We start from the raw sequence: 25,824 nt of genomic DNA on the forward strand, positions 1-25,824 counted from the left end.
TCCGTCTAAACAATCCACCAAAATCTACTTCTGCAAACATCTTAAGCGAGAAATAGGCGATGCCACTGCTGAATCTCGTTTCATTTGAGAACTAGATCGTCTAGTTTCACAGCTTGGTCCAAGCTTCGTGAGCCGGACGCGTCGCGCTGGACGGGCTCATTTGCATAAAGGACTGTTACCCGCCTTTTCCTTTTGAAAGAGCAACGGCCAATGAGGAAACTCCGACACTCGGCCGACCAATCGTGTAACTTCATCACTCAGGCTGGCCCTGTGCGGTCCAGCCAAAAAACCTAAATGTGTAACACAAGTTTAAATATAATCTTCCAAACATGCCTGGTGGTCTCTGGGCCACAGTGGCAGGTAAATCCCTAGAATTAACCTTGACACGTTGACCACTTTCCCAGCACAGTAGGTCTTTATAAATAGAACAGGACCTGCAAATGATGGCTGGTTACCTGCCAAGTGGTTCCGGTCACAAACCCCCAAAACCTCAGTAAAGAATTAGCGGCAGTTGGTTGGTGGTTAGTTGGAGGTCCTGTGTGTTGCTGAATGGGCAGCACATTGGACCACCACTGACTGAGATAGTAAAGTGCTCCGCTCCCTGTGCACCTCGTGACACTGTGTGACACTGTAGAGTGCTATATTTATATGAAAGCATCCTCAAGCTGCTCATAGAAGTGTGTATTTGCATCATGAATGCAAGTGAAGTGGTGGAAGCAATTCATTGATTTACTATGGTTACTGTAATAAAGTAGCTTTTGAGCTCTGGAGTATTTTTATTGACAGTCATTTTATTTCTATTCTCTGATTCCAGTTTCTTAAATGTGAAAATGTTCTGGTTTCTTTACTCCTCTATGACAGTAAACTGAATATCTTTGAGTTGTGGACAAAACAAGACATTTGAGGACGTCATCTTGGGCTTTGGGAAACACTGATCAATCACTATTTTTCACCATTTTCTGACATTTTATCGACCAAACTAATCGGGAAAATAATCGTCAGAATGATAGACAATGAAAATAATCGTTAGTTGCAGCCCTAAAGAAAAGACTAATCTAGTTCAACTTAATGTACTATATTTTGTAATTACTCACTCTTAAGGCCTTTACACACGTGACCAACACAAAAATGCAAAATACTCACCAGCGAATATTATATGTCTAGGGCTTTTATTGTGAAAGGTATGAATGGGAGGAATGGATCTGGTCTGAAAGGAGTCAAAAAGTTTGCTGTTTTATAATCTTTATACATACAGGAACTCAATCCGTTCCGCACAACGTGATTGGTTGATGCCTTTATTCGCGTTGCGAAACATTTTCGTTCCAAATAAAAATTACATCGGCTTCTTACGAAATCTCATACTTTGCGCTACATACCCAATATGTGTACTAAAGTTCAACATACTTTTATGTGAATAAACAGCAGTATATATCTTTTGGGGCACACTGAGCAGTAATTTACGTCGTCAGTTCCTCAGAGCCTTCCTTGCCGGTTGGAGACATGTAACCATGGTAACCCGTACAAACATCACATGACCAAAATTACAGTTTGTGAGAATTAAAGTCTGATTTAAAATACATATTAACACCTAGCAAAGTGAAATCTTATACTTACAGTTAAATTGAAGCATTGTTGATGTTACAGAGCTGTCCGTCAAAGTCCGTTATGAACGTTGTCGTCACTACCCCATTGCATATTTATACCGCCGTAGTGTCAAGCGTTGCATACTGTAATATTTCACCCAAATTAGTGTGCAATTCAGACACAACCATCGCTTTTTTGCCGCATAATATTCACGTTCTGTATGAAAGTACTCATGACAAAAACAATAATTTAAAAAAAAATTATATTGACGTGTGGATTAGTCGCACAAAACAACGCCCTCGGTGTGTAAAGCCTTTAAAAATATAGTCTGAATTGTACCCTTTCTGCCTTTTGATGCTGTAAATATCAAATCACATGTTTTTGTGTCTGATAAGCATTATGTTTCACTCTGAATACATCTCCAAATAACTATTTACTACAGCAGATTAGCACTTTCACTCCACTTTAATGACTGAGCAATATTCTACTTCTGGAGTCTATCTCTAAACGCAGCAGACACTGCACGAGAAATGAAATAGACAATTATATGGTTAACTGGGCAGCCCAGAATGATGAGCAAAGGTCACAATGTAACCTTGTGCTCCTGGTACAAAACCAGCCACAACCACTTCACATGATTATATGATGACACAGACTCGTGACTGCTAGCAGGAAGAGTTGTGTGTTTTTTCAGGCAAGTGAGATCAGGTTTATAGTTTGGCTCAACAGCATGTTTACAGTGCTGCGTTACCTGAGGAGAAAGGGCTAACTAAAGGTCTGAAGCATTTCATTTGTCTTCTTGACTTACGATTATGGTTTTCAGTGATGATAACAGTACGCACGCAAAATAATGTCCCTTAGTTTCATTCGTTTTTCCAGTTATAGGTGGGAGTAGCTCTGTGAGCATAGTTTCCCTTTCACCCACTTGAGGCCTGTACTATGAAGCGAGTTCAACATACCCAGAGTATCTTCTAGTTCTGGCTTAACTAACCTTAACAACCGCGATCGCACTAAGCAGTCCAAAAACAGTGGTTAAATCAACTCAGTAAGTCAACCCAGGGTTTCTCAATCTGGCTATGAGCGCGTTCACATGAAAAGGGTGGTGTTTGCAGCATCTGACCAATCACAAACATGGACAAGTCTACTGTCAGCAGAGCGGCACATTTTAATAAACTAATAGCAAACTATAATATTAGACGAATACGAAGAAGATAAACACATAAACCAGGCTAAAAGCTATCTTTAAAACTCTGTCATCTTTGTCATTTAAAAAGCAACAATATACCTAATAATAGCCTAACAATAAAGCTTATTTATATAGCACTAAAATAAGGATAAATTAAGTAATTTGAAAGAAAAAAAATGGCAATGATACCACATATCACGCTGTCAAATCAATCATTATTACCACAGGGGATTTCCTTCATTGCGACAGCCCTATCTGATAGGTGAAATATGACTACCCCGTTTCCAGTAATGAAAAAATAGTCTAAAAATATGACTACTTCCTGGTAAAGAAATGACCCTCATGACCAATTAGTCGTCTAATTGGCTAAGCCGGTTTAACTGGGGCAGTTCTACAAATCAAAGGATGTTTTCTAATTTAATACACTGTTGTGAAAAGAACAGCTGTTTTGTTTAACATGTTTGTTTCCGTACTTCCTCATTCTCTGCTCATGTGACCGTGCATGGAGGTGATTCTCATTTCAACATATTTGAACACAGGGTTTTGTTTAAACCGTGAAGGAAATATCTAACGTTTCCAAGAAGCCTGAAGCTTGAAGACATCTTCAAGAGCTGCACTGGGTAGTAGGCGCAGTCATGCATAATATATCCTTTATGTGTTTATCCAGCATGCACCGTTGTTACTTGTTTTAAAAATGGTATGCAATCTAAATCCAGTTAGTTCGACACAAACTGTCTTTCAGCCGGCCCGTAGAGAAACTAGTCTTTGTACATCTCAACAGCTGCAAACAGAGTCAAACTTTTCATATATATAGATATATATATATATATATCTCAATATATATATATATATAAATAAAGCAACATGTTACATTAATCACTCCATATTTATTCCAGCACCCCTTGCACTCTGCACCATTGCATTACTGTCTTACTGTTTACAAATGCCATTGTTGTTGTGTATATTAATATACGGTCAATCACGGCGCCAGCGTTCTATGGTCTGTTATTTCTTTATAGCAGACCGTTACTATGTATAACAGACCGTTTCTATGGGCGCAGCTCTGATGTCGGACTCTGGCGGACCATTTTTGTGTCAAATTATTGATTTCTTAAGTAAGTAGCCGTGAAATAAGCGGGATAATGTACAGCAAGCTGGTCATTCTTGCGAAATATTATGTTTTTTTCACAACAATGTCCGTCTTTGCGTCGGGGTGCCGCATCGCCCTGTCAAGGTTTATTTAACATTTATGACCGGCTCATCATCATATATGTAAGGAATGATGTACAGCGAGCTGGTCATTGTTGTGAAAGAAACCCAGACAGGGCGATGCCGCACCCCGACGCGGAGGAAATATGCTGCTTTATGCAAATGTATGTATATATTTATTACTGGAAATCAATAAACACAAAACAATGACAAATATTGTCCAGAAACCCTCACAGGTACTGCATTTAGCATGAAAAATGTGCTCAAATCATAACATGGCAAACTGCAGCCCAACAGGCAACAACAGCTGTCAGTGTGTCAGTGTGCTGACTTGACTATGACTTGCCCCAAACTGCATGTGATTATCATAAAGTGGGCATGTCTGTAAAGGGGAGACTCGTGGGTACCCATAGAACCCATTTTCATTCACATATCTGGAGGTCAGAGGTCAAGAGACCCCTTTGAAAATGGCCACGACAGGTTTTCCTCGCCAGAATTTATCATAAGCTAGAATATGATGCCAGCATCTTCACTCTAGCTTTAAAACTGAGCCCGCTACAACCCAAAACTTTTCATAAATCCTCAAGCAAACTGCAGCAAAACTTGCGTGAACATGTTGGTCAAAGTGTTTTGTTTAAATGGCTGGATCTTTATATACTGTATGTTGACACAGGAGGTTTGGACTGTTGTTACCCTGGGGGCCAGTGGAGCAGCTGAAGATGTAAACTACAGCTGTATGGGGGGAAAAAGTTTTAATTCCAGCTATGGACCAAATCCCTGGTGCCTCACTTTAAATACCAAAAGCCTGGAAGAGGAGAGCGACCTATTTCAATCACCCTGCGTGTAATTTCTTGGGAAATAAGCAGATGTTTAGGGGGGAAAAACTGAGCTTTTACTGTGGAGGGCAAACCAATTACCAACCCATAAAAGGAACAAAGCTGGAGGAGTTGCTTCACTGCCAGAGTTGCCAAGTCTGCGTATTATAAGCAACTTTGGGCTTGTTTAAATATTGGTAGTCGCGGGTTGCGTTTTTAGGGGGCTTGTTTCTAAAGTGTAGTTGCTTATTTGGGTTTGCTCCTGTCTCTCTCCTCACTGCCACCACCGCCCGCCACTTAGAGTGTTACTCACTAACAACGCCAGGTACTGAGTCAGCGAAATATGGCAAAAAGTACAACAAAGACTGGGGGAAAAAAGGGTGGACTTAAAGATTGGATTCGCCCTCAAGTTGGGGACGATTCAAAGGCAGATTGTCATTTTTTTGTAACTATGATATAGGAGCACATCATGCCAATTTGCAAAAATTAAATCAATTGTTCATCTTCTTTAAGTTTAGTTGATAAGAAAACATGTAAAGTTACAAGCTAAAAATTAAATACAAAAATGTATTTAAAAAATAAATAAATAAACTTCTTTAAGTTTAGTTTACAAGAAAAATGTAAAGTTACAAGCTAAAAATTAAATACAAAAATTAAATAAATGTTTCTTTAAGTTTAGTTAAAAAGAAAAATGTAAAGTTACAGGCTAAAAATAAAATAAAATGTTCAATTTCTTTAAGTTTAGTTAAAAAGAAAAATGTAAAGTTACAAGCTAAAAATAAAATAAAATGTTAAATTTCTTTAAGGTTAGTTAACAAGAAAAATGTGAAGTTACAAGCTAAAAATTAAATACAATAAATGAAATAAAATGTTCAACTTCTTTAAGTTTAGTTAAAAAGAAAAATGTAAAGTTACAAGCTAAAAATAAAATAAAATGTTAAAATTCTTTAAGGTTAGTTAACAAGAAAAATGTGAAGTTACAAGCTAAAAATTAAATACAATAAATGAAATAAAATGTTCAACTTCTTTAAGTTTAGTTAAAAAGAAAAATGTAAAGTTACAAGCTAAAAATAAAATAAAATGTTAAATTTCTTTAAGGTTAGTTAACAAGAAAAATGTGAAGTTACAAGCTATAAATGAAATACAATAAATGAAATAAAATGTTCAACTTCTTTAAGTTTAGTTAAAAAGAAAAATGCAGTTACAAGTTGAAAAGGTAAAAAAAAAAAATGTTAGGTTACAAGCTAAAAAGTTAAAAAGAAAAATGTAAAGTAACAAGCTGAAAATGAAATACAAACTTCTTTAAGTTTAGATGACAAGAAGAATGTAAAGTTACAGGCTAAAAATGTATGCAAAAATGAAATGCATGCAATCCAAAATGAATTCATACATATATATGAGGTAGGTAGGGGCACTTATTTGGGGCTTGTTTTGGGAGGGTAGTTGCTTCTTTTGGGCTTATTTCTATAAACCTGGTTGCTTGTTTCTCTCACAAGATCTGTCCACCCTGTTCACTCACTCAACAGAAGCTGACGGGTGTCCCAGGAAAACATGTTGCTGAACTAATCTTGTTTTTTGTACATACCTTCTGCGATGAGCTCCTCCACGGTGACCTGGTACCGGCCGATTGCGAACACTTTGCCGAAGTAGCTGCTGACTCCGGAGCTGGACCCGGACCCGGACAGCCCTCCGAGTCCTCCGCTCTCAGACCTTGGCATCCTGGAGAACTTCTTCATCCTTTACAGAACTTTCTCTTCCAGTCAGCCACCAAGAAGTCTGTTTATGGCAGTAGATTAACCCACAAGTCACACCTTTAACCGACTATCTACTGGACCTGGAGCCTTTTCTCCTCCTGCATGCTCCGCGTCTGGTTCTGGTTCTTCTGGAGGGACTACTAGCTGCAGGCTGATACGACATGAAAGTACAGTTAGGATGATTCGACCCAGTTGGAGTCCAGAAGCTGGAACCAGAGATCCAGCATCCACCTCTCAGACAGACCCAGAACAAGCAGTGGTGTTAGCTAGCTAGCTGCAGGCGGTGCTATCTTAGAGGTGAGCAGTCTCTGCCGACAATGAGAGAGGTGAGGCACAACAAAGCAGCTGGAACCGGTGGCAACGACTCCCTCCAGAGATCACACCCAGATAAAGCAGCTTCACACGCCGCGAAACGCTCCCTTCACTCGGGCGATGCTAGTTAGCTTAGCGGCTAACTAAGGAGCTAACGGTTCCTCCACCAGCTGAGAGGAGGTGAGCTAACTAACACGTTTAGTGTCCACGTCTCATCGGAGAGGCCGTTTCAATTAGCTCCAGCTGGGTCATCTCCTCCACTCAACCTCCGCTGAACGTTAAACTTGTCGTGACTCCACCAACAGCAGCTCCAGCTCCAACAGCAGCTCCAGCTCCAGCGGGAGGCGACAGACTAAAGTGGGTGGTGTTTGTTATTTAGCCAGAATGAGAGTGACAACCTAACTTGACGAAGCCCCGCCCCCTCCTATTGTTATGATTGGTGTAAGTAAGTAGGAGATGTATGGAAGACCATTGATGCCAAGAAAGAGAGAGAGAAAAATGAATGAATGAAGTTATTAAAAAAAAAAAAATAATAATAAATACAATTATTGAAAAAAAAATTCCTTCCGCCATTAAAGGGACTATTTGTAACTTTCAGAATTGCTTGGTAACAGCGACACCTGTGGCCGTGAAGTCAACGAAAGTCAGCGTCGGGCTCGCGCTTTTCGCTCTAATAGACATGAACGAGCATTGCTCAAAACAGTGAGGCGACACACGTCAGGTAAAAGCACAATATCACTCTATATTTCAGCTGCTTGGCAGTAATGTTAGCTGACCAGACGAAGGTCTCGCCATGAATCACTGCTGATACTGTGTTTGCTTCTCCTGCCTCAGCGCAGGCTTCAGCAGCGGGACTCCCCAGCAAGAAACTCGTCTCCCTCCGCCCGCAGCCGGAGAGAGCAGGAAGACACCGGCAACCGGTCGGTAACGAGACGGTAACGTTTCTCTCTGCAGAGCCCCGTCACTTCACAAGACTCGGAAAAACTCTGTTGGTCTTCTCTAGACATGAACGAGCATTGCTCAAAACAGTGAGGCGACACACGTCAGCTAAAAGCACAATATCACTCTATATTTCACCTGCTCTATATTTCAGTTGCTTGGCAGCAATGTTAGCTGACCAGACGAAGGTCTCTCCATGAATCACTGCTGATCCTAGTGTTGGCTTTTCCTGCTGGCTGAAGCAGGAAGAGAAACGTTATCGCCTCCCGACTGCGCCCGCAGGGAGACACCGGCACCCGGTCAGACACAATACCGTTTCTCGCTGCGGAGCTCCGTCACTTCACAAGACACGGGAAACCTCTGTTGGTCTGGAGGAGCTGCAGCAGTTATTTCTTCACAAACGTACACTGTACATTCACTAGATATTCTCAGAGCTAAACTAACTCTTCTGCAGTGTGGAGTGAGCGCGCGTTCACGTCTAGAGGTGGAGCGAGACGGTGAGAACGCGCACGGTGTGAGTGAAGGCAAGCAGGCAGAGGAGAGACTCCAGCAACACGCGAGCGCGCATATGCGAGCGCGCATAGGAAACCAACCCGGTACATTTATACGTGTAAAAAGTTACAAACAGTCCCTTTAAACTGCTGAAAGCAGAGTAACTATCTTGAATGAACGAAAACAAAAAAAAGTTATTTTGCACTAACCATATAATGGTTGTCCGTGTTTGCAATTAGGTACATTCGTGTAATGTAATTTGAAATGTGCAATACTCTTGGCACTTTATTCTATTTATTCCTTAATTCTTTTATCTCATCTTGTTTTTTTCTTGTATTTATTGCAAATATTTTTATTCTTGTACTTTTATTGATCTTGCACCTCCCCATATGCCACCTACTGTGTTCCCTCTGTCATTGATGATTGTGCAGTATGAATGTGAATATGTCTCGATGGACTGCAGAAAATGAATTGCCCTTCGGGGATAAATAATGCTATCTGTATCTGTATCTGTAAAATGTGAGATATGTCAAAATCATGAGTTTAGTAGACCAGACCTTTCTCAATACAGACTACACCAAGGCTGGGGTCGAAAAGTAAATGTTGTGTTAAACCTGTGTCATCTCCACTCAACCTCCGTGTCATTTTTTGTTCTGCTAACGTTAAACTTCTCGTGACTCGACCAACACCAGCTCCAGCGGGAGATGCTACAGAATAAAGTGGGTGGTGTTTGTTATTTAGCCAGAATGAGAGTGACAACCTAACCTGACGAGGCCCCGCCCCCTCCTATTGTTATGATTGGTGTAAGTAAGTGGAGAGAAGGTATGGAAGACCATTGATGCCAAGAAAGAGAGAGAGAAATGAATGAATGAAGTTAAGGGGGAAAAAATCTTTTTTTTTAGTTACTGAGTGAAAAATGTGAGATATCTCAAAACCTTTCTCAATACAGAAAAGTAAAAAAATGTTAAGTTAAGACTTTATTCTCGTAATATTATGACTTTTTTATCGTAAAGTTATGACTTAATTCTCGTAATGTTACTACTTTTTTCTCGTAATATTCTGACTTTATTCTGTATATCTCAGATGTTTTTTCCCTCAATGTGGCCCTAATACTCTTTGGCCCAAACTGCATTAGACTTATATACTATATACTTAGTCTATAAACTGTGTTAGCTTCATCACAATGCTCTTATGTTTTGCGGCTCCAGACAGATTTTTTTTTGTGCCTAAAATGGCTCTTTTGATAGTAAAGGTTGCTGACCCCTGGTGTATGCAGTACTTCTTCCCACTCCTTTTCGGACATGTAATATTTTTTTTTACATACCATGAATATTACTAATAATACTATAACTTTCATGTATTTTTTTTCTTTTCTTTTCTTGGTATCAATGAGCTTCCATAAGAAGCACCCAGACAATACTCATCTATAATGGGGCGGTGTGAATGACAGACAGACTGAGCAGTCTGGTTGAGGAAGGAGAGCACAAATCAGGCTGGAAAGAATGCAGTGGCATGGAGAAATAAACAAACCTCAGGCTACACTACAGTAATGTGTTTTCCTCCATCACATTTATTATCCTGTTCATTATTAAAAAATCTTAACCATAACTCTGTCTTCATCTGCGTCTTTGTTCTGCCTGTTAAACACTGCTGGTCTGTTTTTTTTAGGCTATTACTTCCTCTGTACGTGTAAATTGATCTCACAACACTCCCTTCGATTTTAATGATTATCTGCGGTGGAAAAAACAATGTCATTTTTCACCACCAGCCAACGAGGAAGTGGTGTGACAGCTGTGAATTTACAGGCTTTATGAACAAAAGGCATGTGTGTCGGCGGGAGAATCCACCTCATACACACTTTCAGTCCTTTGTGGTCTAAATCAAGAGCAACATCACACACAGTCATCTCTGTCGTCTATACATCAGTTACTATAGAGGTGAAGAAATGTCCTCTTCTGCGGGTAAATGGTCACAATTACCACATTGAGGTCAGTGGTTATAGTGGGAGCACATGGCTGAGATGGGGGATTACATAAGAGATGAGGAGGAGCAGAGCGGGGATCACATGACTGTGCAAACCCCCCATGTCTGGACACATCCTGTTTCTGCAGGGGGAATCTTTCCTCTTTGACACACTTATTGTTGTCTGGCTGTGTGTGTGAGGTGTATGCTGCCACCTGTTGGTGTCTGAATGCTCACAGAAACATACAGTAAAGGTGGATGCATCAATGAATATCCATCCTGCTGGAGTGTCCTTAAGCAGGAAACTGAACCAGGTCTAGAGCTGACCTTTGACCTTTTAGAGCGCAGCCAAGGGGAGGCTCCTAATAGAGTGTTACAGGGTTGATGTATTTTTGTAGGCCAACCAGGAAGTTAGCATCACCCTGGTTCCCTCGACAAAAAGCCAATGGGATTTTTCCATTGGCTTTTGGATTATTGCAGAATATAAACTCTGTGGCAAACACGTTTTATTCAGCAAGATAAGCTTTACAAATAAACACCACTTATGATTTTTGAAGTGTGATTGCAATCGCCAGAAGTAAAAAGCTAATGTTAGTTATAAACTAGAATGGCACTAAGAGAGCGCAGACCTCCGCCCCCTCGCTCAGCTTCAGCTTGCGCCATCATCTACGTGTATTTTGTTTATGTTGAGATCAGCTGTACATAGCGGAGCATCATAAAACACTTCATTCACACTGGACAGAATAAAATAAAACTGACCTAATCCGTCGTCGTTACCCTTTCCAACAATCATCAAGTGTGCTTTGGTTGTACTAAACTGTAATTTCACCGAGTTTAACGTGAAAAAAACGCCGAATCTACAGGTGTCCCCCTCCTCCCACCCCTGCTCTCTCTCTGTACCTCTCTCTGCAGGCAGAAGGAAAGAGGCTGGGTCACGCGTCACTGTGCATGTCTTAAAGCCTGTGGTGTTAATTATCAAAAAAAATTCCTGAAGCCGGATCATGATCTGGATCGCCACCAAAATCTAACGGATTGTTTATTGTGCCACACCCCACCCCTCAAAAACATTTAATTCAAATCCAATTTGGACTTTTGGAGTAATCCTGCAAACGGACAAACCAACAAACCAATGCCGGTGAAGACATAACCTCCTTCCTAGGCCTTTGGCCTTGGCGGAAGTAACAAACTACACCACGGCCGCATGAACGTGAGTATATACATAAACTCTGTAAAGGAGGACGAGTCGGCGTAAAGACGTTTCGTAGTCTCATTTAGCCACTTGTTAGCAACCGCCTTTTTTAAGACACATAAAAGCTTAAAAATTCACGAGTGGGATATTTACTGACGTATTTTATATCATAGAACAAAACGTTAAAATCTCTTGAGCTTGTGTTAACCACAGACCTTATGGTCTGATGGTGGAGTTAATTTGTGGAGATTATCTTGCTGAACAAAACATGTAAGTATTATAAACGTTTGTTCGCCACAGAACTTATTTTCTGCAATAATCCAAAACCCAATCGAACAATCCCATCGGCTTTTTGTTGAGGGAACCCATGCGATTCTTACTATTCTATACCATAACATAACCTATGTGTGATAAATGGCTTCATTTTAAGGGGTCACAAAATTCTGACTTGTTTTTTATTAGCAGCATTTACTTGTACTTTTACTTTTAAGACTTAAGTAAATTTAATATCAGAAAACTACAGAAAATACACTCAAGTAATATTCTAATAGGTGACTATAGGTTTACTAAAGTGATTTTCTGGTTAGATATCTGTACTTTTACTCAAGTGTGGCGTTCATTTACTTCATCCATCACTGGTTATACTGTACAGACAGTGGACTAACATGAACTTTCTGACCTTAAAGCTTCTTCAGGGGTAAAACATGTATAGGGGATTAACCCACATCATTTCTACAGAAACCCACTACAGAAATATCCCCAAATTTCCAAATGCCGCCATAAAAAAATAACATCTTTTGTTCTTTTTGGCGGACACAAGAGGTTTTGTGTCTTCATAGAAACATAAAAGGAGAAAGCAACTGTACAAGGGGGTTGATGAAATGTCCTCAATAAACCCTACCACCACCATCCTCGCTTGTAGTCTCCATTCATCCTCACACACAGTGAAGCAGCGGCGGCCCAGTTTATGAATGAAGACTGAATATAATTGGGGAAATTTCACAGACAAGCTTACATTTCGTGGACTCGCGTCAGGAGGGATAAAAGTTCTGCTCTTTAATTGTGGTCTGTTACACTTCACACTCGGCATCATCACACATCACCAGTTTGGAGTTTGGAGTCTGCAGCGCGGCACAGCGCGGCACAGCGCGGCGCAGCGAGCACGGATGAACTTGGCCTACATTTCTCAGTTTTCCCCTGCGAATTTGATTTTCTTCGCTGGAGCGCCGCTGTGAGAGCACACATTGTCACAGATGATACAGTCACCAATTAGAGAGGCTGCATGCAGTCTGAACTACAGTAATGCAAAACACAAGACTTTACTAGCATGATAACAAAGCTATACAGTCTATGTACAATTATTAGGGCATGAAAGAAATGCATGAAAAGGCCAGTAAAAACTCAGTGTAGGATTAACATAAAACACAACAGCTGCTCAAAAACACTGTTACCATACATAATAGGATGAATGTATATACGGGAATTAGGGCTGTCAATTGATTAAAATATTTGGTCATGATTAATCGCATGATTGTCCATAGTTAATCGTGATTAATCGCAAATTAATCGTGCATTTATCTGTTCAAAATGTCCCTTAAAGGGAGATTTGTCAAGTATTTAATACTCTTATCAACATGGGAAGTGGACAAATATGCTGCTTTATGCAAATGTATGTATATATTTATTTTTGGAAATCAATTAACAACACAAAACAATGACAGATATTGTCCAGAAACCCTCACAGGTACTGCATTTAGCATAGAACAATATGCTCCAATTATAACATGGCAAACTGCAGCCCAACAGGCAACAACAGCTGTCAGTGTGTCAGTGTGCTGACTTGACTATGACTTGCCCCAAACTGCATGTGATTATCATAAAGTGGTCATGTCTGTAAAGGGGAGACTCGTGGGTACCCATCACATATCTGGAGGTCAGAGGTCAAGGGACCCCTTTGAAAATGACCATGACAGTTTTTCCTTGCCAAAATTTAGCGCAAGTTTGGAGCGTTATTTAACCTCCTTCACGACAAGCTAGTATGACATGTTGGTACCGATGGATTCATCAGGTTTTCTAGTTTCATATGATGCCAGTATCTTCACTCTGACTATCGCGTTAACTTTGACAGCCCTCTTCTAAACGTAGCGTTGAGGGACTCGTCAATGAGGCTCTTTGTGCCCACTGGTCACTTCAGCTCACGTCCACATTCCCAGTCCAACACCATGCTGTTTTTCAGCTGACCTAAGGTAACTTGTTAGGCAACAAGCGCGCCATTGCATAAAACAATATGCTCCAATTATAACATGGCAAACTGCAGCCCAACAGGCAACAACAGCTGTCAGTGTGTCAGTGTGCTGACTTGACTATGACTTCCCCCAAACTGCATGTGATTATCATAAATTGGGCATGTCTGTAAAGGGGAGACTCGTGGGTACCCAGAGAACCCATTTACATTCACACATCTGGAGGTCAGAGGTCAAGGGACCCCTTTGAAAATGGCCATGAGAGTTTTTCCTCGCTAAAATTTAGCATAAGTTTGGAGCGTTATTTAACCTCCTTCACGACAAGCTAGTATGACATGGTTGGTACCAATGGATTCATTAGGTTTTATAGTTTCATACGATACCAGTATCGTCACTCTAGCTTTGAAACTGCTACAACCTAAAAATTGCAAATTGCATTAATGCGTCCGGCACGGAAGCAAAGCAATATACTGCTGTGGACGCCACGTTAGTTCAGATCAGAAAGTCACACAACAACACAAACTAACCGATCGAGGCAGCGGTAGACCAGCAACTCCTGTGTTCTGAGAGGTAAAATTACTGTTTCTGTGCGTGGAGTCTGGTGGCTTTGAAGACAGCAATATAACGTCGGAAAGGGCTGTCTGATGGCGAGGTGAAGCTGCGAAAATATTCTAAATATTGCGTATACTTAAACCGCTGCTTTACCAGTTATTTCCAAACTTAGCACAGCTAACGTTGACTCAGCTAGTGCTAGAGTTCACATTATTCATAACCTTATTGATTAGCTTTGATCAGCTTACTTTGGTAACCAACGTCACTGCTTCTTGCAACGGCTGCGTGGGCAGAACAGAACGGAGATGAACCCGTCCTTTAAATAGCCAGGAAGGAACCCTCCCATTGACCCGATTTAACGGGAAAAAGCTGCACGTTACTTAGAATTTGTCATGTATTAATGACATACAATTTTATCTTCATGAATAATGGCTTATTGCGAAGTTTCTTTTTTAACAGTCTGTATTTAAATAGGTCACACAACATGGTTTGTAATAGCAGAGTCTTAAATATCTTTTGTGCTGATAATCTCCTGTTTTAGTATCACACTGGATGAACACACACACACACACACACACACACACAAACACACACACACACACACACACACACACACACACACACACACACACACACACACTCAGGGGATGTGAAGCTGTCAGAGAATGAAGATGTATAAACGTCGGCCTGCAGGCTCTCTTCCTGTTTTCCTTCGGTTCAGATAAAGAGGGAGGGGTGGCGGGGAGAGCAGAGTGAAGGATCCTGGGTGATTACTTGGGCTTTAATGAGGAAAACGTCTTTGCCTTCAGGCTCTCATCCACCTCAATAGTCTGTGAGTGTGTCTGGCCCGAGTTTAACTGAAAGACATGAAGACACGAGGCGCTGCAGAGAGACGCTGAATAGATTTCATTGAGAGGAGGAGGTCAGAGGCTGCAGCTGATGTGTTTTACTGCATAAATAAAATATAGATTCCCTCTCGGAGGATACAGGCAGAAGTTAGAGAAACTAATCCATGCTTTAATTTTAACTGTTTAGCTCATTTATAAAGATGTAAGTTATAATAAGAGTAATAATAACCTAACGATAGAATATATAATAATAAAGCAATCACAGGGGATATTTTTTATACTTTTAATACTTTAAGTACATTTTCCTGATAAAATACTTTTACTGAAATAACATTTTCAGTGCAGGACTTTTACTTGTAACAGAGTGTGGGGTGTATTTGTACTTTTACTAAAGCAAAGTATCTGAATACTTCTTCCACCACTGAGCAGATGTTTCTACCACTGAGCAGATGTTTCCACACTCCTGTGTGTGTATGGTGTGAACTTTTATTTACTTTTTTATTTTAATTGTAAATAAAAACGTACATGAACTAACATCGAACGCAGACCTTCCGATTGGTGGTCTATCTATCTATGTCATGTTTGTAGATGCTTTACAAGCAGTTTCTAAAAGGTTTACAAATAATATCTTGATGATTAACAGATACTTTTATAAAGTATATAAAATGTGTGCAACAATAAACTCTTAAAATAACACAAATTATTGGTTTGTTAACAGTAAATTAACTATTAACATTTTAATGAACTATAAATTTACCATTTATAAATGATGGTTATTATCAAGTCATTGTTTTCCACAGAATCAGGAGGCGTCTCCACATGAAGCACATCACATTCACATCACATTCACACTGAACGTTTATGTGCATCATAATGATCCAGAGGAGTGAAACACTTCCATTAATCTCAGAGTTTCCTCATACTGTATGTGAACTCTATAAACCTCTTAAAGCCCCCAGGAGGTCTGTAGACCTGCAGACATTTATAAAGATTTAAAACCTGCTGCTGAGTCAGTGATGCCTCCTGCTGGTGGCTTGGATGAACTACCAGACTGTTACCAGAAAAAATAAACAATATCACCAGCTGTGAATGATTCATGAGGTGTTTTTATTATTACTTCTGGAAGTTACAACAATACAAGAAGAAGTCAGAAGATTAAAGAGCTGAAGAAGAAGATAAGTGATGAAATAGTCATTTTAACAAATTAATTACTTCATTTAAAAATACACACTACAGTAACGTCTCCTCCTTACACTTACAGTATATATTTATGCAAAGACTTTTAATGTAATAATCTATTTTAATTAGTTTTTAGTGTTGCCGTGAAGCCTTGTTTTAATGGGGCAGCAATTTACAAATATTTTTCTGTAATTTCCCAGGACGTTTCCTGTAAAGAATTTGGTACTAATTATAGGGAAAAATAATTTAAACCCTCCTAAATATTAATTAACTATTCATTTAGTGGTGGCACCTTCTTTCTCTGTATTTGTATAAATAATATGCTTTCCAAGTAAAGGGAATTATATAATTCAAATTACTGTAAGTAGTCAAAAATTAAATAGTTATTTGTAGGAAACTTCAGAGGAAAATATTAGTAAATTATTCAAAGAAATGAGGGCTCATAAAATCATTTCTTAATTTTGTTTTATTTGAACAACTTTGAAAATTACTTGTTGAGTATTCGTTATGTGAACAAATAACACATATTGTTTTACAAGGACTGAATCAGAATAAACCTAATAAACTGCATATTTTAATGAATGTTTTTTTTAGTGATGCATTTATTAATTCAGCCATTAAGTTAATAAAAGATGAATCTATCACAACTTACTTGATCAAAAAGTTACCAAAAAAACTGAAACCTGTTATCAAAACGTCTATTATTTTTTAATCCATTGGCAATATATTATATTAATTCATGTAGTAGCAAAATCTAACAAAATATCCTTCTTCAGTCCAGATTTGTTGGCGTTTAGCCTTTAAAAAACAACATTTCCACTGCGGGAGGCCCGTAGCTGTACTAATGGGACGGTTTACTTTTACACAAACTTATTATAAAATAACAATTTCATTGTTTAACAGTAAAATACTATTAACTAAGTTTAATTAACTATCAATTTACCATTTATATATATACATATATATATATGTGATGATTATTATGAAGTGTTACCAAATGAAGTCCAAGTCCAGGAAGTTGCTTCCTCTCGTATTTTGTGGATGTTCAAGTTGATAAAAATTATAAAATGACAGAAACGTGAATAAAGACGTAGCGAGAGCACAACATGCCGATGTTAATCATCATCTCCTCCACAAATTTTAAGCAGAGTCTTTTCATATTCCCCTCCGCAATCAGACTGAAAACAAAACAGAATTATTGATTAAAACTTCAGTTGGACGTGTTCGTGTTTAAATATATCAATCTTTAATGATCTTGTCTTTCACATGACGTCTGTCTTTCACAGCTCACAACAAGTTAGTAGGGTGAGGATGAAAGTAAAGCAGAAGTGTCAGAGAGCGACAGCAAGAGTTCAAGAGGAAGCAGATCTCTTCTCGGCCTCAGGTAGAACCTCAGGTGTTAGTTATTCGTCGTCTCCTCCACAGATGGCCTTCACACAGTCCCCCAGGGCGCCCGACAGATCCGACTGGAGGGCACAGCAACACAAGCGAGGAGTAAAAACGTGTCTTCCAACCACACAGACCAACATGGTGGAATGAGACTAAGTACAATTTTAAGCTACTTTACGTAGGTATTTCCATTGTATGCTACCTAAAAATTGCAAGTTGCATTAATGCGTTAAACAAATTAGTGGCGTTAAAACCAATTTTCGTTAACGCGTTATTATCTCGTTAACTTTGACAGCCTTACTTAGGATATGATAGTTAAACCCTGGACACACTTCACTTTTTAAAAGGTGCAGTGTGTGGGATTTGGCGGCATCTAGCAGTGAGGTTGCAGATTGCAACCGCTTGAAACTTGAAGCGTGTAAGAGAACTACGATGGCCGAGCTGAAAATGCAAATGTCCCCATCTAGAGCTCATTCTAAGGTAGCGAAAACAACGATTCTTAGTTTCAGGTGATTATACCCTAAAGAAAACATACTTATTAATATTATATTCCATTTCTGACAATAGATCCCCCGTAATGCTACACACTGGTCCTTTAAGAAAGACTGATGAAAGAAATGCTCGGTGAGAAGTTGCATTGAGTTACAGAAGTTGGTAGAACAGCGTTTAGCCTGAAGGAGACGCCGCAACATCTGAGAAAGATTTGTGTGACTTAAACTTCAATATTCCCTCCGAATGATGGATGGCTCCTCGTCAGAGAGTACGAGATATACAGCTGTAATTACCAAGTGATTGGCTGGATGTGGGTTGTAATTTACCGCCTTGGACACATCAGCTGTCTTTATAATTTGCCTCTCGGGCTGCAACAGGTGGGCGGTGTTTTTAAATCTCGACATAATGTGATCAGGACTGGAGACCAAATCCACCTGAGCAACCGCAAGATGCAAAATAAAAGAGCAGATAGAAAACACCCAGACAACCCTTGTACCATACAGAAGACACATCCCTCACCAATACATAGCTCAATTATCATGTTTAAATGTTAGTAACAGATCAGTGAAATTCACACAGCTCCAGTTATCCAGAAGGTTAGTCTTTATTTCTCAGAGGACCATTTCATATCAAAGTGGCCAAATAAAATCAAGCTGCTCGTTCTTCAAACTCTGATGACTCATGAAACCTCAGACAGTAAATCCATCAGGCTTCGTTAAATCCTCCGATCACACTTTGTGAGTTTATGTTGCTGCAAACTTTATGAAAACAAAGTCCATGTAAAGGGGAGACTTGTGGGTACACATAGAACCCATTTACATTCACATTCACATATCTGGAGGTCAGAGGTCAAGGGACCCCTTTGAAAATGGCCATGCCAGTTTTTCTTCGCCAAAATTTAGTGTAAATTTGGAACGTTATTTAGCCTCCTTCATGACAAGCTAGTATGACATGGTTGGTACCGATGTATTCATCAGGTTTTGTAGTTTAATATGATACCAGTCTCTTAACTCTGGCTTTAACTAAAAATCGCAAGTCTGCGTCATCTCTTTTTGCGTTATCGTGTTAACTTTGACAGCCCTAGTTATGACATACTAAATATAAATTTATAATTTCATCCTAACTTTGATAAAAGTAGTTCCTCACCTCGATGGCGGAGTGCAGCGAGTACTCGTAGAGTTTCTTGAACTCGGCTCTGATGTCCAGCAGGTCGATCTCAGACCGGCTCACCATGATCCGGTTCAGAGTGGACTCGTCTGTTCCACCACCCTGACAACACACAACACACACACACAACATTATTACACTTTATGTAAAACTTAACTCATGCACAGTATTTATCCTGCATTTATATCACATCAGTACTGCTGATTTTTCTCTCTAGAATATTAAATATAAAACTAAACTGGCACGTAATAACAACTAAACTCTTCTGTGTCAAATAGAGCTGCACAATAAATCGAAACTTTATCAAAATAGCAATATGGATATTAACAAATCTTGTGATTTTAACATTATAGCATATTGCGATTTCGATAACATTTAGAGTAATTGTGCAGCCCTACCTGCAACTGAAACGTATGCAATAAAACCTGTACATTCACCTTCATGCTCTCATGCAGGCGCTCTGCAAAGTAGGCCGGGGCGCTCTTCACACATTTCACTGAAGTAGAACACAACAATGTGGTTAGAAACAGCATTCATACAAACATAAAGTTTAATCTTTTTCTACAATAGGAAGAGAAAATGATATGCACTACATCATCACTACATCACTTTCCACAGGATTTTGTCCACATACTTTTGTCCATATAGTGCATAATATGTTAAACGTTCATGCACATACCGATGGCCACCAGTAGCTCCTCCAGCTCCCCGGACATCTCCCCTTCGATGCTTTGCTGCAGAGTCTTTCCACTGATGTTCTTGTATTCAACCATAGCTGCACAAAAGAAATGACAGATTATTCCAAATTTACCATAATTTGTAAGAACTTTATTGTAGTCTAAATTAAACCTAATTTAAGTTGAGTGTGACGTACTTTTTCTCAGCTGAGGTATACTTCTCTGGCAGAGGATTTCGACAAACTGAGATTCATCGGTGCCCCATTTCTTCTCCCCGGCTTCGTAAAGGGTCTAGAAAGAAATAGAAATATATTCAACATACAGAGAGACAGTTACAGTATATATATATATATAGAGAATAAAAACACTTTCTTAGTTTAAACAAGCATCAAACTGCACCTTGGCGTCGTCTTTTGCTTTCGCATTATTTACTGTGGTGTTGTCGTCCCTCTTGCCCTGGAAAAAAAAACAAAATTTTTAAAATTTAAATGACATCAGGCTCTCCACATTTCTTTTCCATCTTTTAGAGGCTGTAACAGGCTCAGCTTTAGAGTTACAGGGAAGGTACTGGTATCCCATGAAACTAGAAAACCTTAGTTAGGAAACTTTCATTTTGTTAAAATAGTTCTCAGAGGAAAAAAAGGTTGGAGACCTTATATTATCCATCTTGTGCACCTGTCTCTCCACACTGTCCTGCACTTCACAGGTCTTAATGCAAGTTAAATAAGATATTATTGTGTATATGGACACACTGTTCACAGTTTGTTTTTGTATTGAGATGACAAACCTCGGCCAGGAGAAGCAGAGCGGTGGAGAAGTCTCCAGAAACTTCATCCCTCATGTCAAGGGTCAACTTCTTCTCTGTTTCTGTGGAGGAAATTAAACATCCAAGACAATCTCGTGATTCTGATATTTCAAAAATGAAATTAATCATAAAAACAAGAAATTCATATGTTCAAAAAGACCAAAGCTTTTGGATGGACTCATGCTGTTTGTATTATTTACCTTCCAGATAGACGTCAGTGAGAGCTTTGATTTGTTCGTTGGATCTGGAGGCAAATATTTCAATCAGGACGCAGTCTGCCGTCCCGGCTCCCTGCAACGTCACACAGTTACTTCACCACATAGACAGAATTCACTCATAATAATGATTTAATTATAAAATAATTGTCCTTATTTGTAATTTTTCACCAGGGAACAGACATTGGTAAAACTTTATAATAACCATCATTTATAAATGGTAAATTGATAGTTAATTAATAGATATTTTACTGTTAAACAAGGAAATGATAATTGATAATCTTTGTTTCCTCATACTAACATTTATTTGTAAAGTGTATAATAAAATAAAAGAGAAAAACTGACCTTCATGGCCCGCATCACTTCATGGCAGTCGTACACTGCAGGAGACGAGGCAAGCGCCACCAGCAGGTTCCCAAAGTCACCGCTGGTGTCTCCTTTCAGGTCCTCCACTAACGTCTATAACGTAAACACAACCTGTCACTTCTCAAACAGAAGCACACCCACAGCCAAGCCCATGCAAATACACCCAGACCAAACACAGGAACCATTATGTCATGTTAAGGTGGAGTTTAAATCAACAGGTAGTAGCTTTGGTTGAAAGATTCACAATAAAAAAAAAATCATCTCAGGTGTGAGGAACACATGAAGTGAACTGCTACTGCGATCAATGCAACCTTTAGTTATATGATAATATAATGTATTTTTAATTAAAATCTCATTTTTTCTTTCTTTTTTAATTTAGCCACCCTAAACCCTGGCTACAATAAGAGCTAATAATCAGTAACACATGCCTCTAAATAAGAGGAATAAATAGCTCATAATGTGTAAGAGGACAGGGCTAGGTTAAAGAGGACCTATTGTGCTTATTTTCAGGTGTATACTTGTATTTTGGGTTTCTACTAGAACATGTTTACATGCTTTAATGTTAAAAAAAACTCTTTGGACTCTGCTCCAGCTCCGCTTTAGCTAGCTTTGTTTGAGGGGTGGCCAAACTAGCCGTTATGCAAATGTGTTACTTGGTGACATCACCACGTTACGGAAATAAAAAGGCGGGACTTCAAGTGATGTGTTTCAGACAATTCAGGAGCAGTGTTTCTGTCTGGGAAGAGTAACTCCCTTTGATGTGGACTTTGTAATTTTGCAGACCATTTACATGCACAAAAAAAACAACTATATAGTAGGGCTGTGTATTGTCAAAAATCTGGCAATACGATACGTATCATGATACGGGATTTACAATTCAATATATTGCGATATATTGCGATACTGTAAGCGAGGCAATATATTTTTTAATCTAACTTTTGGAAAACTGTCATAGAATAAAGAACACACAAGCACCATATGCATAAAATCTGAGTAAAAAAAGTTAAATAAAGTATTAACTGAGTTAATCTTTGCATGTAAACTACTAATTAAAAATCGATAGTGTTTTTGAGAATCAATACAGTATCACGAAACATAATATCGTGATATTCAGTTATTTCGATATATACTATACTAAAGGAAAGGGAAAAAGCACAAAAGCATATTAGGTCCCCTTTAAAGTTTTCGTTATGATTTTTGACTCATTCAGTGTAAACACATTTATATCCTATGAGACCATTTAAAATTCTTAAATACAGATTGTAATTCAGCATCAGCCATAAGAACAGGAGTGATATCTGATATCTTACTCTGCCGGTGGCTTCCTGATAAGCTTCACAGATTTGCTGCCTCTGAGCGCTGCTTCGATGGGTCAAGATGTCGATCAGAACCTTCTCTTCGGTGCCTGGAAACAGTTAAAACAAGAAACGTGAGGAGGGAGGGACAGCAATAAACATGAAATCAATCAAATTAAATCAATAAAATACATAAATTCACAATTTCAATGTCTGATTTAAAGGGTCGCTTAACTGCACCAAATCGCATGAATTCCACTAGAACATACATACATACATACATACAGTATATATTATTATAATATGTTATGTGTAGCTATGCCACGGTTTTCATGTTCAAAATACTCGTGTAAAATTAATAAAAATATTCAAGAAAAAATAAGATAAAAAAAATACAAATACAAATAAAAATACTTGTGTAATAAATTAAAATAGGTGTGTGTTTTTGTACCCATTCCTTCGATGGCCTTCCTCAGAGCGACAGCATCGTCTCCTGGATCAAAGTTTGATTTGGGCTTGATGGTTCCTCTCTCTCCGTTCTGAAGAAGAGACAGTTTGTTTTGGTTTTTTTTTAATCTTTTTTGTAATTTTTAAAATAATAAATGTCACAGTGAAGGCTTGAAATCATGTGTAAAGTTTTAGTTGGACCGACTTTTGCTTCGAATGAGGACGGGGTGTCCACACAATCTTCCAAGTCATCCTGCAGAACGTTAATCAGTTTTATTTAAAATGTACAAGAAAATATATAATAAATAAATAAATAAATATATAATAAATAAATACATAAATAAATAAATAAATTAATCAATTAATTAATTAATAAATAAATAAATAAATAAAAAAGAAAATCTTGGCTTACCCATAAAGACATGATGACAATAGGAAGTTTCTCTATAAAAAAAACAAAAACAACACATTCATAGTTAAGCTTTCTTGTTACTATGATCCATTCTTGGCATATTCTCACCAAACTCATTAAAAAAAAACAGCACATTTTCAAAAGTGTTCAAACTGAGATTTCAAGGCAGCTTTAGGCTATCAAAACCGACATCTTTACAATAATAGACATACTAAAGCATGAAGTTTATTTCTGACTCTTTTGTCTCAGTTATCTTATCTGTCCTTATCTCTGTCTGGTAGTAAATTACCTAAATTGTGACCTTATAACCCTTTTTTGGTATTTTTTTTCTTCTATAATATTCTTTATAGGATGCATTATATATATGATTTATTATCTTCCAGTAGCTGGATGATATTTAAAAGTTTATTATATACAAAGTCTGTGTAGCATCTCAGACTAAAAAGCACATGATTAAACATCCTTGTCATGATGACACATCTTTTGTTTGCTTATATGATGAGCTCATCTGATAAATGTAAAGTAAATAAGCCTCATTAATGAAGTAACACAGAATGTATGTAATGTAATATAACACAGAAAATAAAACGAAACAATTATTACAAAGTAAAGTAAAGTTGATATCCAGTGGAAATAATATAAAATACCAGAGGAGATTAAACCAAAAAATCTCACATATTAAAGCACATTTAACTCAGGAAGACATTATTTAGTGGTACATCAGGAAATAAAACATGTAATTTAATATAAAAACTTACTTTCAAGCTGTAAGTGAATATAGTAGAATCACTGTGAGACTTTCTAACATGAATTGAATGAGATTTTACACAGGTAAACTACTAATTTGTGTACAAATCTCTGCTCTAAACCTTAATATAATGAATAATGTTAATACACCAACAGTCGAACAGAAAATAAATGAACTGGAAGACAATGAATTACCGAGAGTAAAAGATAGCAAAGAAAAGCTCACCTGGGTTCTTGTTTAAACCGGAAAAGAGTTCCGCCACACCTGTGGAACTGGATCTCTATTAGAGCGTCATCACATCTGACCACGCCCACTCTGCACAGGTATGTGCTGCGTTCAGGGACCGCTTGGACATTTCTAATATCTACCTATTTAAAGGGCCTGCTTCTGAAAATGATGATAACTTACATCATTATTCAGATGAAATATAATCTAGGTTTAAATCTCCCGACTTTTTTAAAGGTGTGGTTGATTTAAAAGTTCATACTTTTCCTTTAACTTGTTTGAAGATAGCGTTTCCTACTAATTAACTGTTTTGTAAACTTCTTGATAGTTATAAGCCATGCTAGTGTTGGCATTTTATTGACAGCTTCAGCATGTTATTAATGCTGTTTTACTGGCATTTTTCCACCCTGGCATGGATATAATTGAGTGGAAAAACTGTCACTTTTTTGTCATTTTAACTAATTTGTGCCCAAAGACTATATTGAATTTTTAGATCATATGAAATATCCCACTTTTGTTAATAGTTAAAGTCAGGATTTTTGAAAAATGAGGAAAAACATTTTGTTTATTGAATGTTTTCTATATGAATTTTTTTTTTTACACTGCATGTGTGTGCACATCTTTGATATTCTACTTGTTATGAGTTCATAGATACCAAATACTTGATTGTGCTCCTTGTAGTTTCTGATATAAAGACATTTTCTTATCATACTACATCTAGACTTTAGGCACATGATGGGACTACTGTGTTTTTTCTTTCTTTCTTTCTAATTTGAGGGAATGAGTTACTAATTTGAGGGAATAAGTTACTAATTTGAGGGAATGAGTTACTAATTTGAGGGAACGAGTTACTAATTTGAGGGAATGAGTTACTAATTTGAGGGAACGAGTTGCAATTTTTTGAGGGAACGAGTTACTAATTAGAGGGAACGAGTTATAATTTGAGGGAACGAGTTACAAATTAGAGGGAACGAGTCAGTAATTTGAGGGAACAAATTACTAATTTGAGGGAACGAGTTCCTAATTTGAGGGAATGAGTTGCTAATTTGAGGGATCAAATTAGTAATTTGAGGGAACGAGTTCCTAATTTGAGGGAACGAGTTGCTAATTTGAGGGAACGAGTTACTAATTTGAGGGAACTAATTAATACAATTTTCTCCCTGGGGGTCTAGGAGGGCTACGTACATTTCCACCAAAGGAAATTAAAAATTTCAGTTGCTGGCACGAATGTATTAACGAATAACTGTTGACAGAATTCCGACTTTCTCTGTCCCTAAACATCACATCCCATTTTGTTGAGTAGCATCAAAAAATATCAACAA

At 38.2% G+C, this 25,824-nt stretch overlaps 2 protein-coding genes and 1 long non-coding RNA gene across 6 annotated transcripts in view; 1 reads left to right on the plus strand and 2 right to left on the minus strand.

Annotated features, from left to right (window-relative positions):
• The window catches only part of bmp2k (BMP2 inducible kinase), a 57,923-nt gene extending 50,714 nt beyond the window's left edge, over positions 1-7,209 (minus strand). For all 4 annotated transcript variants that reach the window (XM_074639465.1, XM_074639464.1, XM_074639462.1 and 1 more), the window contains exon 1: positions 6,380-7,209. In XM_074639465.1, coding sequence (XP_074495566.1) covers positions 6,380-6,530 — 151 coding nt within the window. In that variant the 5' untranslated portion in view covers positions 6,531-7,209. The remainder of the gene's footprint in view (positions 1-6,379) is intronic.
• LOC141769934 (uncharacterized) overlaps positions 1-25,824 on the plus strand; it is a 368,813-nt gene that overhangs the window by 91,726 nt on the left and 251,263 nt on the right. The window lies entirely within an intron of this gene.
• anxa3a (annexin A3a) lies at positions 16,172-24,536 on the minus strand. The gene is made up of 14 exons (XM_074639457.1): positions 24,503-24,536; positions 23,530-23,561; positions 23,323-23,370; positions 23,122-23,209; positions 22,686-22,780; positions 21,355-21,468; positions 20,995-21,085; positions 20,777-20,856; positions 20,389-20,445; positions 20,187-20,280; positions 19,992-20,087; positions 19,750-19,808; positions 19,292-19,414; positions 16,172-17,730 (listed from the first exon to the last, which is right to left on the minus strand). Exons 2-14 carry the CDS (start codon positions 23,539-23,541, stop codon positions 17,668-17,670), a joined length of 1,020 nt encoding a protein of 339 aa, XP_074495558.1. The 5' UTR covers positions 23,542-23,561; positions 24,503-24,536; the 3' UTR covers positions 16,172-17,667.

The sequence above is a fragment of the Sebastes fasciatus genome, chromosome 6 (genome assembly GCF_043250625.1).
Source record: "Sebastes fasciatus isolate fSebFas1 chromosome 6, fSebFas1.pri, whole genome shotgun sequence".
In the NCBI taxonomy this organism is placed as follows: Eukaryota; Metazoa; Chordata; class Actinopteri; order Perciformes; family Sebastidae; genus Sebastes; species Sebastes fasciatus.

What these genes read in the sequence shown, in the direction of transcription:
- anxa3a (XM_074639457.1), bottom strand. An exon ending in CGTCCTCATTCGAAGCAAAA is followed by an intron (nt 23,210 to 23,322) that starts GTCGGTCCAACT and finishes TCTCTTCTTCAG; the next exon opens with AACGGAGAGAGAGGAACCAT. An exon ending in GAAGGCCATCGAAGGAATGG is followed by an intron (nt 22,781 to 23,121) that starts GTACAAAAACAC and finishes AACTGTTTCCAG; the next exon opens with GCACCGAAGAGAAGGTTCTG.